We start from the raw sequence: 17,952 nt of genomic DNA on the forward strand, positions 1-17,952 counted from the left end.
GTGCCATCAGGATGGGGGACAGGAAGCAGGGAGGCCCCCAGGTGACCAGAGAAAAGGACTGGTCACCCTATGCACAGCAAGACGGGCCGGACGCGGGGGCCAGGCTGTTTTTCTGACAATCCCTAACCTAGATAGGAACAGCGGGCTAAGTTGTACCTTTCTTGAGAAAGCGGAAATGCCTGAATCTGAATGTCTGTCCAGACAGCAAAGTGCCCAGCCGTGCTGGAAGAGCGTGGTTTTCTCCATTTAGAGGGGACTGTGTGGTAGTCTTCTATTTGGTACTCATTAATCGATTATTGTGCGGCTTCATCAAATATTATCAATAGCACTTCTTCATTTAAAAAAAAAGAAAGAAAGCTCTGTAGCGATGTGCCCAGTCAGTATAATACCTTGTGACTAATTTTTTGTTCTGTTCTGTTTTCTCTTTCTGTGAACTTTCACTGCAGCATTACGTTGATCTATGTCCCATGTCTGTTCTGGCTCAGTTTCCGTACCTTTCCATTTGACTTTTTTTTTTCTCTTCCCCTCCTCTTCCTCTGTTTTTCTTCGCCCCCCCACCCAACCACCCGTCACCTCACGAGCCCACACCCACGTCTGTTGGCGGAGTGCTCATTCTTGTGAACGCCCCACCATGGTCCGTGCTCACATCTGTGTCTCACGTGGGTGCCGCGTTGCAGGACAGCAGACCCCTGTCGCATGCGTCCCTGCTGTCCTTAATATGAAACAAGGTTCATATTGCGCCCCCTCTTCCAGTTGCCAGTTTCACCCCCATGCAAGTAATCCGCAAACGCACCCTGTTTGCTAATTACTGAGGTGTCACTGAAGTAGCCCAGCCCCCGTCCCTGTCGACCCCTTCACCCCTCGAGTCTAGCCCTAAATGGCATCTGCTAGCTTGTGAGGCCGCAGACCCTTCTGTACTCTGCGCTAATCTTGGGGAAATGGATGGCACAGACAATGGTGAGCTCGTCCCCCCTCTTCCCGTCTGGTCGGCGCCCCTGGCTCCTCTCTTCCCCCTGCTATTTTTCTTTGGGTCTTCACCCCACCCCAGCAACATGGTTAAGCCACTTTTATTACACTCATTCCATTCCTGATTATTTAAAGATTCACTCACTAGCCCTTAAAAGTCTTTCATCTTTCCTGGATCAAACTCTGCTGTGTTGAGGTTTTTTGTTGTTGTTGTTGTTGTTGTTGATTTGGCTTGGTTGAGGGGTTTTTTTCCCCTCCTTGACAATAGCCTGGCCAGAATTTTCGAAATTTACAGCTAGGCTATCCCCCTGCCCAGTCACCTCCCTGAGAAACACGGTGATGTTACCCCGCTGCAGATTAAAAACAGGCTGGATCTGCTTGGCACGTGTCTCCCAGGTCCTCTCTAACGTTCCACGTCAGGATCCTGTAAGTGAGAAAGGATGGTTCGAAATAAATGCAAACAAAGACAAACCTGTGGTCTTTTTATTTTTTTTATTTTTTTTATTTTTTGGTCTGGAATTGCTTTTTTAAAAAAATAGAGAGAGAGACCCAGTTTGCAGAAAACGTATGGTCGGTGCGGTTACTAATGTAAGCCCTTCCCCTCCCCGGCCCCCTCTCTCTCTGTCTGGACTTCTTCCTCAGGCCTCCTCTCGGCTGTTGGTCCGCCCCACCAGCTCCGAAACACCGAGTGCCGCCGAGCTGGTCAGCGCCATTGAGGAGCTGGTGAAAAGCAAGATGGTAAGAGAAAGGCTGAGATCTGGAAGCCGCTCGCATGCCCTGTTGGAGAGTGGTCTGCCCCTGGCCATGACCCCTTGGGCCTGCTGAGTGTGGTCAGGACAGCCTGGCTGCAGGCCTGGCTGTCACCACACATGTGGCCGGTCCCGGTCTAGTCTGACGATGGGCTGGGGTCTGCGGGACCCACAGAGAGGCCCTCGGTGGATTTCCTTACACTCTGGTTTCTTCTGTGAGGGTGAATGAGAGACAAAAGGGAAAGGCTTATGTTACTTGGGAAGCACTTTCTTTCTCTACTGGTTTCCATGTCAGCAGTAGGTCAGCTTGAACTCATTTGCTAAAAGCTCCCAAACAGGAGGCTGGGTCTTTGAAGTTCAACAGGCACTAGGAGCTTTGGGGGTTTCGCCTGTCGCTAACTAAAAGGCCACGTGTCTCCAGCATTTCAAATCCACCAGCCGCGCACCAAGAGAAGGTGAGGCCGTCTCCTCCCCTTTGGAGGTACATCCTCGGAGACCCAGTGCAGGGCAGTCACTGCGAGTCACAGCCATCCTGATGACAGTGAACTTGGCTTATGGTCTGAGGCACTTCTAAGCAATTCAGTTCAAAACCATTGTTCACTTTGCCTGGCTCTCCTGGAAAACCACTAATGGTAACAACGTTCTAGATCAGTATACACCTCAACCCCCGTAAAGCTGTTTAATGTCTTTTAGGTCATCTTCTCCCCACAATAGCATCCTTCAGCCCCTCCCAGGTTCCCTTCCAGGCATGTCCCAGTGTATACTGTGTGTGCGTGCACGCTTTTCATCCCCAAAGGGATTCCTCCAAATTTTAAAAACATGGAAACTTGTTAGTGCATCTGTTGTCTCTTCCTAAATTGGTACTCCTTTCTTCTTGTTTTTAGGACTGTTGTACATAGGGTCGTTACGAGTCGCAAACGACTCGACAGCACATAACAACAACAAGGCGAATGCAGAGATAGTAATGCTGCTAACTATGAAAATGTATATACTCCTCAAACAAGCCCACTACATAAAACTGACTCATTTTACAGATGAGGAAAGCAGCTTTAAAAACCTTGGCAGGCTCTCGGTAGAAGAGCTGTGATGCCGCTAGAATTTCTTGAAATAACTCCCCAATGATACATGTATTTGCGTTATTTTCCATTGCTGTAAACAATTAATATTCACTAATCACTGACTGGATTCCAACTCCACAACCCACCAGCAGATTTCCAAGACTAATTCTTTACAGGTCAGAGAGTACCCTTCCTTCTTCCACAGACTAGCCAGTGGGTCAAATCACTGACCTTCTAGTTAAAAATACTACACTACACATTATGCCACCAGCGCTCTGGTTTCCATGTTCATTGCTTGTGTACCGTTTTATCTAACGGTATAAAGCCACAGAGAGTTGGAATCAAGATCCAAGTATCATGCTTTTACAATTAGGAACCTTGTCTTCCTTCAGTTAATATTAGCTACACACCTGATATATCATTCCAGTTTCTTCTCCCGCCCATAAATAGCTTCCAGTGAGATGGATTGATGAGATCAAGTGAGAATTATGTAACAGCCAGCACAGATCACCTGACAGCAGTGGACATTTCTCACTGGACAGTCTTGCTGTGACCTGGAAGGGACCTCATAAGCCCTGAATTCAACAGAAGGTTGTTAGTACTTGATAAATGTCCCACAAACCCAACCGTTACTGAGTTCAGTTGAATTTGAAATTATTCCAGTATGAACTGAGTTACAAGCACTCTCTCTGAGAGACAAGTCTATTAACAGAAGATATTTATTCTGTATCTACTGTGTCTTTAAGCACTTTTACATACCTTAAGAAGTCATGTATACCCATCAACTATGTGATCATTAAAATCTTCTGTATTCAACTCCACACCACCTTCAGCAGTATCAGTGTACCAGACAGCTGAGAGCTTTCCCCCGGAAATGTTGGGAGGCAGCACTTTGCTGACCTGTTACTCAAGTTTCCATACATATTTAATTGCACTCTATTTTAAATGAACGTTATTGCATTTGTAATTCATTCAGGCAGATAATCCCAATGGTGAAGAAGTCTTATGGGGTTTCTTTCACTATTTTTTTTCCAGGCTAATTGCTGCTGTTGAATTCTAAGGACTTAAACTTTATCCATTGAAATGATATTTCTCTTGTCATTATATCTCTTCTTAAGCCAACAGGCAAAAAAGCCATTGGCCTAGAGAAAGAACACAGGGTCTGGTAGACCCAAAATCTCCCACGTAGGGTTGAGTTACACCAGACAAGTGGCTTAGCCTCCCAAAGTCCACCACGTCTTCCAGCTGCAGACTGGAATCATAAAATGCAGCCTGTTAAACTCTTAACAGGATCCCATCCGTGTGGGCATTTACTGGTGCCTTCATTCCTCAGGGGAGCCATATTTATATACTGTGTGATGGACTCATCTCCTCTTCACTCTGCCATGGAATGTGATTTGGAATAGGTCTTCTTTTCTTGTTCCAAGAGAAATATAACTCGTGCATGGATATCCTGTCACTAATCCTCTGATGTCCATGGGAACTAGTTTTTGTTCACAAGAATGAATTCTTTTTGTGTGTGTGTTTTTTTAATGTATAAAATATTTTATACTGGTTTACTTTTTGAAGTCTTTCACACCGGTCTTTCCCGTTTTCTTAACCAACCCCTCCCTCCACCCATCAAATTGTGTGACCCTTTGATTACACCCCCACTGCCCATCCTCACCCTTCTCCTCCCCCTTAGATCCTCATACATGTTTTATTATTTCACTGATTGGAATATACCCCAAGAAAATGAGAACTGAGGCACAGAGACTTACACACCAGTGTTCACAGCAGCAGCATTCACCATCACAAGAACATGGAAACATCACAAGAACATGGAAACAGCCAAGATGTCCAACCACAAGCGAATGGATTGCGGAATTATTACAGTCACATGATGGAATAGTAGGCAGAAGCAATGATTTTGTAAATCACTACCTAACTGGGGAGGGACTGGAGAGCATATGCTGAGTGAACTGAGTCCCATAAGAAGGAATTCTTTTTGCGTCCTTCAGCCTGGCCTGGCCGCTGTGACTGAACTTGGACTACGCATCTCGTCGTGGACTGGAGATCCTTAGCCATTGCATTCATTTTATTGTGGGTGATCTCAGGCTAGAACACCTTCGTCATTAGATTGTCACTCTGACTTATCCATGAAAAGCTGTGTATCCATCAAAACCGCTTATCCATGAAAATGAAATTAGTTGCATTGGGGAGGAGAAGGAGAATGGTGGTTAGTTGTCAGTCAGTTAGGAACTAAGCTGTGGAACTCTAAGGCCTGAAGATGTCCACTCACTTGCTCGTTGCTGTCCAGTTAGAACAAGCTCCTAGCTGACAGTCCTGTGGCAGAGCAACACTCTACCAGGCCGCCAGAGCTCCCACGTGGCCAGTCTCCTCCCGTGTGATTTACAGCCTCTGAAGGCCCCCTGGAGGGTCAGCTCTAAGTCACTTCCAACCTGATGGCAGCGATGTTGTTGTTGTTGTTGTTGTTGTTATGTGCCGCCGAGTCGCTTGCAACTCATAGAAACCCTATGTACAACAGCCCTAAACTCCGCTCTGTCCTGTGCCAATCACACTGTCTCTGACACTCCCATCCCGATTACCCCAGTCACTGAATCAATCCACCTCATAGAGGGCCTTCCCCTCCTCCCTCCCAAGCATGATGTCCCTCTCCAAGGACCAATCTTTCCTTACAACATGTCCAAAGTATGTCAGACAAAGCCTCAGAATCCTTGCCTCCAAGGAGCCGCCCGTTTTAACCTTTTGCAGGATGAATTTGTTTGTTTTCCTAGCAGTCCATGGTACCCTCAATACTCTTCTCTAGCACCACAGCTCAAAGGCATCAGTTCTCCTTCTATCCTCCTTAGTCATTGTCCATCTCTCTGATGCATAACAAGTGATAGCAAAGACCATGGCCTATATCAGAGGCACTTTAGTTTCCAGAGAGACACCATTGCTCGTCAGTACTTTGGAAAGATGTTAGGAGAACAAATTAAACCAAAGGAAAGAAGTCGCATAACCACTATGGAGCTCTGGTGGCCTAGTGGCGAGAAGCAGCACTGCAGTCCTGACGGCATTCAGTTCGAATCCATCAGGAAGTTGCATAAAGTAAGTAATGAGTTGAAACAAGAAATGAAATGGGATAATAAATAAAACAAAAAAGATTGGCGTCGAGGTAGCCTTCTCAAGAAAATAGAGTGAAAACTTACAGCTCAGTCAAACAGAAAGACGGCTCATAAGTAAAGTGGGGACAAAGGATTTGAACAGACATTTCTCCAAAAGGTGCCCGACAAGCACGTGAGAAGATGTGATTAGAGGAATGCATAGTGAGAGAGTCCACGTCACACCAACTAGGACAGCAGTTGATAAATAACATTGCTGGTAGATTCTGAACAAATTGGAGCATTCATCCCTATTTCGGGGAATGTAAATATGGAATCAGCAAGCCAGCTTTCCTCTGGCTAGCAACTAAATACTTAACCACTGCACTACCAGGGTACCTCTTTATGTGGCCTATGCAGCTTTGTAGTTAACCTTGTTGTTGTTGATGTTTTTATTATGTGCTGTCATGTCAGAAACCAACTCATTTATCTGGAATAAGTAATTATTCAAGAATGTAAGTGTCCCGGAAAATGTGTCTGTCTAGTTTGGGAAGGAAAGTATTACACAGATGGAATTGGAGGAGAAGACATAGAAAGGAAACACAATTTGGAAAACGAGTCATTGTAAGGGAGGAATTAATTGAGGCAGTTCACACAGTGGTTCAACTCTTAATTAATAAGCAGTAACTTACCAAAACACGCTTTGGACATGTTGTTAGGAGAGGCTATTCCCTGTAGAGGGACATAATGCATGGAAAAGTGGAAGGTCCACGAAGGAGAGGAAGACTCCAGGGGGCTCACGTGTGTCGGGGGTGAAAGGCAGGATTCAGATCTGTTGTTCATAAGGTCGCTATAAGTCGTGCTCAACTCCACGCACTTAACAACAACCTACCCACCCTCCTTCAGTGGAGGTCACCCTCCGTCAGTGGAGGTCACTACAACGGCAGCCAGGTCCCAGCAGAACTCGCAGGCTAAGAGCCATCAGGAAGAAAGGCCAGCGACCCTGTCATGGAAGTTAGCCGGTGACCCCACTGTGGGGCTCAGCGACTGTGAACATGACACAAAGCAGGCAGGGCCACCTTTCATTTCACTGTGGATGGATTGAGGCCGCCTGGACAACGGCAGCTACCACACTGACAGCAAGCTGTGGAGAGAGAATATCCGTGCCGTCATTTTCATACAAGAAACAACTTGAAGGACCTTAGTGCAAGAGCCACATTCAGAGGGTTTCACAGGTGATGCCTGAGAGCTACAAAGACCCGTGGTGCCAGCTGTGTATTAACTTGGTGCTGACAATGGCCTGTTCACTCCTTCATCATCTGTAGAGAAAGTTAGGCAAGCACAGTCAAGAAAGCAGACGACATAAACGTGACAAGGTGACAAGACTGTGCAACCACAGCAGCCTCCTTATCCGAGCGTCCACCCCCTCCGGCTGCCACTCCGATCCAGCAAGGCCAGTCCCATCACAGGGCATCAGCTTCAGACAGCCCTGCCTCGTGTGTGGCCAACAGACCCTCACAGCTCGTGACTTCTCTCCTGCGTCGAGGCGGCCTGGAGCCCTCCTCTGAGCTCTCCTTTTTCTCACTGTTTAAGTAAGTAGGACTGAATCTATGAACTTCAGCTGACCCCTGGACGTCTAGACAGATTACAGCCTGACACATCCTCCCAGATGTCACTTCTGTCAGAGACCCACTTGGAATGACAGCAAGACTCAAACCACAGCAGACAGCAAAGATCTGTCTGTCCCCAGAAGCGGTCACTGTCCATGTCTTTAAAGACACAGGAGCCATGATTTTGTAAATCACTGCCTAACTTGGGAAGGACTGGAGGGCATTATGCTAAGTGAACTAACACAGTCCCATAAGGACAAATACTGTATAAGACCATTGTGGTAGAAATAGACAACTAGTAAAACGTGTACGAGGCTATAAGGCGGGAGGAGGGAGCAGAGCAGGGTGAAGACGGGTGTGGGGGGTAATCATAGGGTCACACAATTTGATGGGTGGAGAGAGGTAATTTAAGGAAATGGGAACGATCTGGTGTGAAAAAAATATGTATGTAAAGTGTCATTTTATTTTTCCCTTTTGTCCTTTTAAATCCACTAGTCTGATCTTTTTTTAATAGATTTTAGTTGTTCTACATTTTTCTCCCACTCTAATTGAGATCTTGTAACGCATCTCTTTCTCCATCTGTCACAATGCTGCCTATTGGTCCGAGTGGTGAAGATTTTCGTTATTTTGACATTGAGATGTAATCCATATTAAAGGCTTCAGTGTTTAACCTTAAAAAAAAAACAAAACAATGTCTATGAACTTCGTAAATAAACCAGTATAAAATTAAACTGTTATAAAACAATGAACAGTAGGGCTGCTTGTAACGCAGGATCTTTTTGCTTTAAGCTAGCGTGCACAGTCCCTAGGTAAAGTCATGCATTTGTATAGTTCCAGGAGTTTTTGCTCAGCCAGCTCCCAACTGCTCCGTCAGAAAGGCAAAACTGTCAGGGGCATTTGACTTTTAATTTACTGGGAGATACTGTGGTGGTGATGGGTACCATCGAGTCAGACCCGATCCATAGCTGACCCTCCAGAGGGTTTCAGGGGACTAATCGCATGGGAGGAGATTGCCCATCCTTCTCCCACAGGGCATCTGGAGGATTTAAACTGTGTGCCTTCAAGATTTTAGCGAAGCTTCTTGCCAGTAGGCCACCAGAGCTACTAAGTGGTCTTAAATTAGAGGGTTAACTTTTAAATGAGCTACTGAGTGGACTGACTAGCAGTTTGTGTTGCAGTTTCTTTTCCTCCAGTGTCACAGTTTTCAGATTTACTAAGTATGTTTTGATTAACACTGTTTGTAACTGCACTGTGAATTTTTTTTTTTTTTAATTATATGTCACTGCCCCCTAGGGGCTCTGGTAGTGTAGAGTTTAAGTGCTCAGCTGCTATCTAAAAGGTCAGTAGTTTGAACCCATGTCCACTTGGTGGTGGTGGTTGTTGTGTACCATCAGGTCGGAACTGACCCATAGCTGACCCTCCAGGTTTTCAGAGGCAATTAATTGCACAGGAGGAGACTGCCCATCTTTATCTCACACAGCAGCTGGTGGATTCGAACCAGGTGCCTTCGAGATTGCAGTGTAGCTTCTTGCCACTAGGCCACTAGTCTACACTACTATAAAATATACTGTTTCTCTCTCTCTCACTCTCATTACCATGAAGTCACTTCCAACTTGGAGCCAACCCTCCAGTGCGTTCCCAGGGTTGTAATGCATGGAGAGGAGGCCACCCATCTGTCACCTCAGAGCGGCTGGAGGATTTGAACTTCCAGAGAAGCACAGCCTTTGGGTCGGTGGTGCCGCTCTGCACCACCAAAGCTCCATCCTGTAAGACTAGTCTAATCTCCATCTGACTGAGTCAGGATAGGCTCGATGGCTTGGCTTTAACGCCAGGAGCTTTGTGAAACCAGATCAACAAAAGCAAGTGTGTGCGCCAGTTCGGCAGTGACGGGTCTCCGGGCATTGTGGAGTCTCAGTCCCACAGAGAGAAGTGATTACTGTTCTGTCATAAGTGTGTTCAGGACCCACCAGACTTTGTGGTGAGTTCTAAAGATCACAACAGTGCATTCACTCACTAGGTAAAAAGGAGATCGGGGGGAGAGAAGGTGATGGAGCGATGACAGGAGGGAGACAGAGTGTGGGCTAGGTGGCAGGTAAAGCATGACTCCTACCTTTAGAAAGGATAGATGGTGCCTCTCGTGGCACCAGGTGGAGATGTGTGTGGGTAGGGGACCCGTGTACACAGACACATGAGAGCTGTCAGGGAACAAACTGAGGGTGTTTAAATTAAAAGACCCTTTTTGGTGTTTTTTAAGTGCACATGATCCCAGCCAGACCACAATCGTAGGACCTCCTCTTCCCCACCACTTTGGCTCTTCCCCAAAAAAGCTCTGAATAAATGGTTGGGTCTCAAAAAAGAAAGCCAGACCTAAAATGCCATCCCCTCAGGCTGCTGTGTAGCCCCCCACAGGGAAGGCCTGTGTGCTCAGGAAGCTGGTCTGACCCCCTGCAGCCCACACACTCCCAGAGAAGCCGTCCCTTCATTTGGCAGGAATCTGACTCAAAAGTCATTAACGGGATTTGACATCTGTGATCTTCAACTGCAAACTGTGTCCAGAAGCAGACACATCTCACAGGTTAAGCAAACATTATTGTTGTTATTATTTAGTACAAAAGAACAGAATGTCTAAAAGTCCTTCGTCCTTTTTAGCCTTGTTCCATTCCCCATCCAGCTCCTGTGATGTTTGTTGCTTGACTGCAGGTTTCGTGTAAGCTCACGAGGTTAAAGACTTTGTAACTTCACGGGCGCGTGTGTTTCCTGGGGTTCTGGGCCTGCTTGGGCCTGTGTTGGGCGGTGACCAGCGCAGCACTGATGTCCACCTTGTCTTCCAGGCCCTGGAGGACCGTCCCAGCTCGCTCCTCGTCGACCAGGGGGACAGCAGCAGCCCTTCCTTCAACCCCTCCGACAACTCCCTTCTCTCCTCCTCCTCGCCCATTGACGAGATGGAAGAAAGGAAGTCCAGTTCCCTCAAGAGACGACAGTAAGACGTGTGGTCTGTCCGTCATGTGCCCTCTAGTGTTTGTCCCCTTCAAGAGCGGGACTGGGATTCGACTCCCTCTGATGCTGTGCAGAGAGAGAGCCAGGGTCTCTAACTTAGGTGGGGGGTGTGTGTGGGGGTGTGTGTGTGTGTGTGTGTGTGTGTGTGTGTGTGTGTGTGTGAGTGAGTGTGAGAGAGAGAGAGAAAGAGAGAGTGTGTGTGTAGCACTCAAGACCTCCTCAGCTCACTAAGCCATAGCTGCTGTTTTTAGTGCTTCATTTGAATATAATACTGCACTTCAAAATAAGCGTGATGGGAGGCGAGTGTATCTCTGTTTCTGATGGTGAGAAGCTGCTCTGCATTCTGTGCGTGTCCGGAGTGAAAGGGAAAGACGACAGAAAATTAGATACAGCTCCCCTGACCCCACCCCACCCCCGCCACCTGGACCCCTCTCCACATGTACTAAGGTGGCACGTGGCTGGTGGTGAAGAGTGAGCCCTGGGAAGCACACAGAGGACTTGCGTCCACCTTTGAGCAGGGGACAGGTGGTCTGCTGGCTGTGTGAGGATGGGGACATGGTTTTACCCAGTGTGACATCCACAGTGCTTACGTGCTCAGGTGCTGCGTGGAAGGTCAGCAGTTCAGACCCACCCAGAATCTCCCAGGGAGAAAGGCCTGGTGCAGCTGTGAGAACCCTGGGAGGCAGGTCAGCTCTGTCGCTGGGGTCAGCCAGTCAGGATAACTCACTGGCTTCCAATCACAGGGCTAGACATGCATCAGTGCCTGATGTTTCAAGTGAAATGATCAACTAGCCTTTTCTAGCCTACTAGCGCTATCTCTGTACTGACCAAGTAATTGGTAATGTGTGAATGTCCTTACCTGGTCACTGAGTGAACCTTACAAAAGTTAGCATTTCTTAATCATATTATCCTGGAGAGGCAAGATTGTTCCTTGGAGGCAAGGATTCTGAAACTCTGTCTCACATACTTTGGGCATGTTGTCAGGAGGGGCTAGTCCTTGGAGAAGGACATCATGCTTGGAAGGGTAGAGGGGTCAGTGTAGAAGAGGAAGGCCCTGGATGAGATCAACTGACAAAGTGACTGTGGCAGTGCGGGCAGGTGTGTGTCAGAGACAGGTTAACTCGGGATAGGGTCAGGTTCAAAGCCATTGTTCACAGGGTTCTCGGGGGTCCCTGGCTAGTCTTCCCCATAGTACCTGAGATAAGGTGTGGAGATCAGGAAAGCTCCGCCTCTCTCCCCTCCCAGAGTCCCAAAACTATTTCTCTGGCAATGGCGTCCTCGGGGGTCTATTCATTGTAGTCGTCAACTTGACAGTGCCTGACAGCATCAACCTCAGCAGTCATGTGAGCAGACCCAAACTTCAAACATCCCAGGCTTGCTTCTGTGTCCAGAGTGTGGAGGTAGTGGTGGTGGTGGTGGTGGAGAAGTAAATACAAAAAAAAACATGCAAATCCATAGCTGACCCTCCAGAAGTTTTCAGAGGCGGTAAATCACACGGGAGGGGATTGTCCATCCTTCTCCCAAAGAGCAGTTGGTGGGTTCTAATTATATGGCTTTGGGATTGCAGTGCAGCTTCTTACTGATAACTAAATTAATATTTTTAAGTGTCTGCCCTTTTAATGTTCCGCCTTTAAGGCACAGCCAACCCTGACCTCCACTTTGCTGTCTGTCCATTGGACCCAAGCAAGCCCCTGATCACACTCTTGTGAACAGACCTGCATGTCTGCTCACTGACATCCTCTCCTGGTCACCCCCTGCACCTGTAAGTGAGGTCAACCCACGAGAATTGAAAGCCCACGTGTGCAAGTCTGGTCTGTTGCCCGAGAGCCACATTGTAGGTCTTCCCTGGCAGGATCTAAAGAGCAAGAGGATTTGTTAAGAGAGCAAAAAAGAAATTGGATGTAACCCTCTTGTTCTCTCTTTCCAGCTACGTTTTGCAAGAATTAGTGGAGACGGAGCGTGACTATGTACGGGACCTTGGCTACGTGGTGGAAGTACGTATTCTCAGAGATTTAACCGTCATCCAGGTGGTATTTGATACTCTTTAACATGGGATACATTCTTCAGAAACATTTTTGAGCCATATGGCATTTCTGAAAAATACCAGTAGCTTATTATCTTAGCTACATGTATGCTTAGTCAACACGCACTTTTTTGCACAATACATCTCTGTGATAATTTTTTTCTACAATTGTGATAATGATCATATCCACTATTCGTATTCTGTCAGACTCTTGACTTTATAGAGTAGATTTGATCACAAAAACGAGCGTTTTGGATAAATACAGAATGTCGTGGGCCTGGACTCCATCTGTCCTGAGTCCCCATGCTGAGATCCAGGCCTGAGGCTACACCAGCCTGTTTGCTTACACGTTTACACAAAATTCGTACCACCACGTAGGTGGATTAGCAAAACGTTGGGTTCTGGATCAGCGCCTTCTCCGACCCAGCCCTTGGATTTAAGTACAAGCTACAAGCATATTAATAAGCTCAATGCATTTGCAAAGCCATTTTGTCTCATCTGAAATGTCATCATTAATTCTTCCAGCCTTAAAAATGCAGTCATTTTTAGGTGCACAGTCCATTGGAAGAAATGGCTCATACCGTTAAGGGGATTTTGTTTGTACAAGCTGATGTCTGTTGATGTTAAATAGAAGTTTAAACCACATTTGAGCAACTTACTTAATCAATCGTTGTTAAAACTACATTTGAAAAAGAAAAAAATGAAATTCTAAATTTAGAAAGCTATGTAAATAATCCAAAATGGGAAAAGAAGCTTCTGTTTATTTTAATTAAATGCTAAGAAGAGGGGTAATATGTTCCTGGCAGAGTGTGTAATATTTACAAGCTGATGAGAGGGTTTCTTCATTAAACCACTTGTATTTATTTGCACTGCTCCAGTCCCTTTGAGTATTTCTGATCTGTGAGTGCTAAGCCGTTCGGAGAGAGCGTTGGCTGTAATGCTGTACTTGAAGGGCCCGTTAAGGGCCCTTCCCGTGTAGAGTTTTTGTTGATATTTTTAACCAGCAGAACTGGTTATGAGGCTGTGAGTGGCTTTTCGGTCCTTTTGACTGTTAAGCAATAAATAGTCTGGTTCAAACATGCAATGATTGAAGCTCGGGTGACTGTCCACTTGCAGGGCTACATGGCACTTATGAAAGAAGACGGCGTCCCTGACGACATGAAAGGAAAGGACAAGATTGTGTTTGGCAACATCCACCAGATTTACGACTGGCACAGAGAGTACGTACCTGTGTGCCACGGCGCACTCACCCGACGCCCTTCACCTCAGCCCTGGTTCCCGGGGCCCCTGCAGGTGCCCAGAGCGGAGGGGGTGCCTAGCCAGCGGGCCGTCAGGAAGAGCCTCTCGTATCATGGGACACAGGGATTCTCCCTGCTCGGTCCCCTTCCTGGCTGGCCCTGACCTGGAGCCACAGGCTTCACCCCCATTCTCTGTCCACATGGTGCAGGTCACAGTATCACCCAGAGGGTTTGTGAAGAGCAGTCAAGTTAGTGTACATATTAGGCCTCAAGAAATGTTTCTGCTTAATGTAAGAATTGCAGCCACGCTTTAATTCAACACTGGCTACTATTAGAAGAATTTGAAGACACACCTGTTTTCTACTTATTTTCTCATACGAAAGAGATTTGAATTCACAAAAATTATTACATTTAGACGCCGTGCCATCAGGAAGTGTGAGGATGGCGCAGAATAGAACAGGGTTCAGACCTTTTGTTCATGATGTCGTTAATGAATCATACTCGACTCAACCTAATAGCCATCTCAATCAGTAACAGGTATCTCAGTTAACAATAGCCATCCTAGTTAACAACAGCCATCCTAATCAAGAGAGGGGCCTTTCCAGACCTGGACCTCCTGGGATTACTGGTGTCCCAGTGGGACGTACCAGCTGCACCATCGGTTCTGTGGGATCCACCCTCTCCTCCCCAGCCCTCTGTCTCTTGCTGTTCTCTGGCTTAGAGCATGTTCCAGAATCCCTCCTTCTCCTTAACACGGTCACATGCTCCCAGCTCCATTAGACCAGACTGATCTGTCCTTTTCCTCTCATTAGCCTGTGTGAATGCTGCTTAAACTCTGGAATACTCTGCCAATAGGAGGTGCTGTCACACCACATGATCCCAAGCAGTACTTTTCTGTATTTATCTCTCCTGGTGAAATCCAAACCCCTTGAATCCAGTATTGTTAAGTGCTGTCGAATTGAGTACTACTCATAGCAACCCTATGAACAGCAGATCTGAACTCTGTCCTCTTCTCCGCCATCTTCATCACCCTCAGCACGTTTGAGCCCTTTGCTGCAGACACTGTATCAGTCCATCTAATTGAGGGTCTTCTCCTTCACTGACCCTCCGCCTTCCCAGGAATGATGTTCTTTACTTCCATATCCCCTGCCGTGTCTTGAGGAGCTCTGGTGGCCTAGCTGCGCGGCAGTCCTAAAAGCTTGTGGTTCGAATCCAGCGAGCTGCTCTGCTGGAGAAGGCTGGGCAGTCTCCTCTCATGTTGTTTACCACCTCTGAAAACCAGCTGGAGGGCCACCTAAGTAGTGTCATGGTGCCTGGGTGGCAGTTAAATGCCTGACGACTTAGCCAGAAGGTTAGCTGTCTGAACCCACCCAGAGGCCAGGAGATGTACTTCAGGGTCACAGGGTTGGGACCCCTATAAAGCAGATCTGCCCTACACACATGGAGTCATTGGGAGTGGAGACGACTCATGGTAACAGTGACAGCAACAGTGACAACCACCTATGATGTCTAATTGTGTTAGACTCATCAATGAATGATGATGCAATGTACCATCGAGTCGGAACCAACCCACAGCTGACCCTCCGGCGGGTTTTCAGAGGCACTTAGTCACACGGGAGGAGATTGCCCTTCCTTTTCCCACAGAGCAGCTGGTGATCTCAAACTGCGTGCCTTTGGGATTGTAGCACAGCTTCTTGCCACTAGGCTATAGGGAGCAAAATCGCATTCTAACTTACAGATTTATAGAATGTAGACTTCACCGAAACCGATACTGGAAAGTCGAGTTGTTCTTCTGTAGTCTTCCACTCTGGTGACTGAGTTTTAAGGCTGTGACAGGGAGGAATAGAGAGCAGGGGCCCCCAGGTACACACAGAAGCTCCTCTAGCAATGGGCCATGCAGGGCTGAACACGTTTCTGTCTGCCACAGCTCTGGCAAAGTGAGGGGTAGTAAAATTCCCCCTGCTAGGAACCACAGCGTGGCATTAGTCGGCCTGCTGGTTTGCAGGTTAATAAAATGCCAGGCATAAATGTGCATGGTGAAAGCTAACTGAAGTGACCGTACACCTTAAAATGACAGCTCCCAGAAGAGCCGTTTCCTCACTGCTAAATTACTGCATTTCTTTTATTAATCCAATTTTTCTCTTCATAGGAATGAATATTTATAGACTAGAAGCTTATTGTTAATATTTGAGGTAACATCCATTATAAAGCTGAAATGGGCAATGTAAGCAGTAATTTCTCTCTACTATCACCCAGCTGGAAGCCCTTATCAAAACCATCATGGCATGAATATGAAAGTTAGGAACATGGACAGGTTTTTTTTTGAAATAAGAAATGACTGCTTGTTCTGAGGCAGTTCTCATCGCTCCGTGCAGGCCCACCCCATTTCTTTGTGCTGCAGTTAGCTGCACTGGGAAGATACTGGTATTTTTACAAATTGAAGATTTGTGACAAGCAAGTTGATCACCATTTGTCTATCAGTATGTGCTCCCTTCGTGTCTGTATGTCTCATTCTCACAGTATTTCACACTTGTTCAGCGCCCACCCTTCATAGACTAAGGATATGACAAAGACTTTTTCTATACTATTGTTGTTGTTGTTGTGTGCCTTTAACCAACTCATAGCTGACCCTCTGGGTTTTCAGAAACTGTCAATCATACGGGAAGAGATTGCCCATCTTTCTTCCAGGGAGCGGGTAGTGAATTCAAACCACCTGCCTTTGGGTTGGCAGCACGACTGTTTACCCTCCAGGCCATCAGAGCTCCCTTTCATGCCCTGTTGTGTTGGGTGCCATTGAGTATGACTCATCGCGACCCTGTGAACAAAAGGTGTGAACCCTGTTCTATCCTGTGCCATCCTCACACTTCCTGACACCAGAGCCCATTGCAGCAGTCACTGCATCAAAAGAAACCAAAAACTTGATGTCATTTTCTTTATTGCAGTACATGCTTTGAACCCATGGTATCTCTGAGGTCTGCCTATACTCACTGAAATATATTAGTGCTTATTTCCTTGAAAGAAACATAAGAAGAAAATATTTGTCCAAGGGAAGGATGCCAGCAATGGATTGTTCTCATTCAACCCTGTCTTTTTTAAGTGTCTGTCTCCTTGTGTTAAGGCTGAGGAGACAATGTCCTAACAAAACATGGTCTGTGTACATTGTTTGTTGTACACATTATTTATTTTGTGCTTCTCAATTTCTCGTGTCAAGAGAGAGTATTTTGAAAATGTAAACCTAAATCTAAAATGAGAAGGCCAACTGGAGTTGTCTCTAATAGAGTCCCTGTCCTGTGCAGCTTTTTTTTAGGAGAGCTGGAGAAGTGCCTTGAAGATCCGGAGAAGCTCGGGTCCCTTTTTGTGAAGCACGTAAGTACAGTCACCATGGCCCCGTTTGCATGCTGGTCTAGGTGTGTCTCATTCCGTGACGGGTTTGCCACATTAAAGGACAGCAACTAGTCAGGGTCTTTGCAATTACTTACTTGTGCATCAGAAAGCCAGACAATACCAAAGAATGACAGAAGAATCCTTTGAGTAGTGGTGCTGGAGAAGAGTATTGACTGTATCATGGACCATCAAGAGAGCAAACAAGTCTATCCTGGAGAGAGTGAAGCCACGTTGTTCCTTCGAGGCAAAGATTGTGAAGCTCTGTCTCACATACTTCCAGGAGGGACCAGTCTTTGGAGAAGGAGAACACGCGTGGAAGGCTTGGAGGAACAGTGCAAGAGTGAATGACCGGGATGAGATGGACTGACACAGTGACTGTGGCAATGGGGTCAGATGTGTCAGAGACAGGTTGGCTCAGGATAGGACAACGTTCAGAGCTATTGTTCATAAGGTCACTGTGCACCATAGTCAATGGCATATAACAGCAACCCTTGTAGTGGTAAACATGACTGGCTTGAGAATAATCAAACAGCACTGGGTTGGTGAATTGGAACTAACATCCTCTCTGACTTTCCTGATGTGAACACCTCCTGATCCCCGGGCCCCAGGTAGTTCTTCAGCTGATACCCACGTAGGTTGTCCATGAGCTGAAGCTGGAAGGTTGGGGTGTCTGTGCTGGCAGGTGTCCTGGGCAGATGTGCTGTGAGTCGAGTAGCCATTCTATCATAATAGCCACATGTGTGTGCATCTCTAAAGTAAGATCTCTAAAGTAACTCTATAGTAGAGTTGTGGGTTGTTTTTTTTTAATCACTGTAAATTTTTAAAAAATACATGTCCTCGG

At 46.6% G+C, this 17,952-nt stretch overlaps 1 protein-coding gene across 1 annotated transcript in view; it reads left to right on the plus strand.

Annotated features, from left to right (window-relative positions):
- The window catches only part of TRIO (trio Rho guanine nucleotide exchange factor), a 404,313-nt gene that overhangs the window by 353,650 nt on the left and 32,711 nt on the right, over positions 1 to 17,952 (plus strand). The window contains exons 38-42 of the mRNA XM_006895017.1: positions 1,609 to 1,704; positions 10,301 to 10,449; positions 12,394 to 12,460; positions 13,606 to 13,709; positions 17,024 to 17,093. Of these exons, the coding sequence (XP_006895079.1) occupies positions 1,609 to 1,704; positions 10,301 to 10,449; positions 12,394 to 12,460; positions 13,606 to 13,709; positions 17,024 to 17,093 (486 nt within the window). The remainder of the gene's footprint in view (positions 1 to 1,608; positions 1,705 to 10,300; positions 10,450 to 12,393; positions 12,461 to 13,605; positions 13,710 to 17,023; positions 17,094 to 17,952) is intronic.

The sequence above is a fragment of the Elephantulus edwardii genome, unplaced genomic scaffold, assembly GCF_000299155.1.
Source record: "Elephantulus edwardii isolate Elephantulus edwardi_28Jun2011 unplaced genomic scaffold, EleEdw1.0 scaffold00153, whole genome shotgun sequence".
Taxonomy (NCBI): Eukaryota; Metazoa; Chordata; class Mammalia; order Macroscelidea; family Macroscelididae; genus Elephantulus; species Elephantulus edwardii.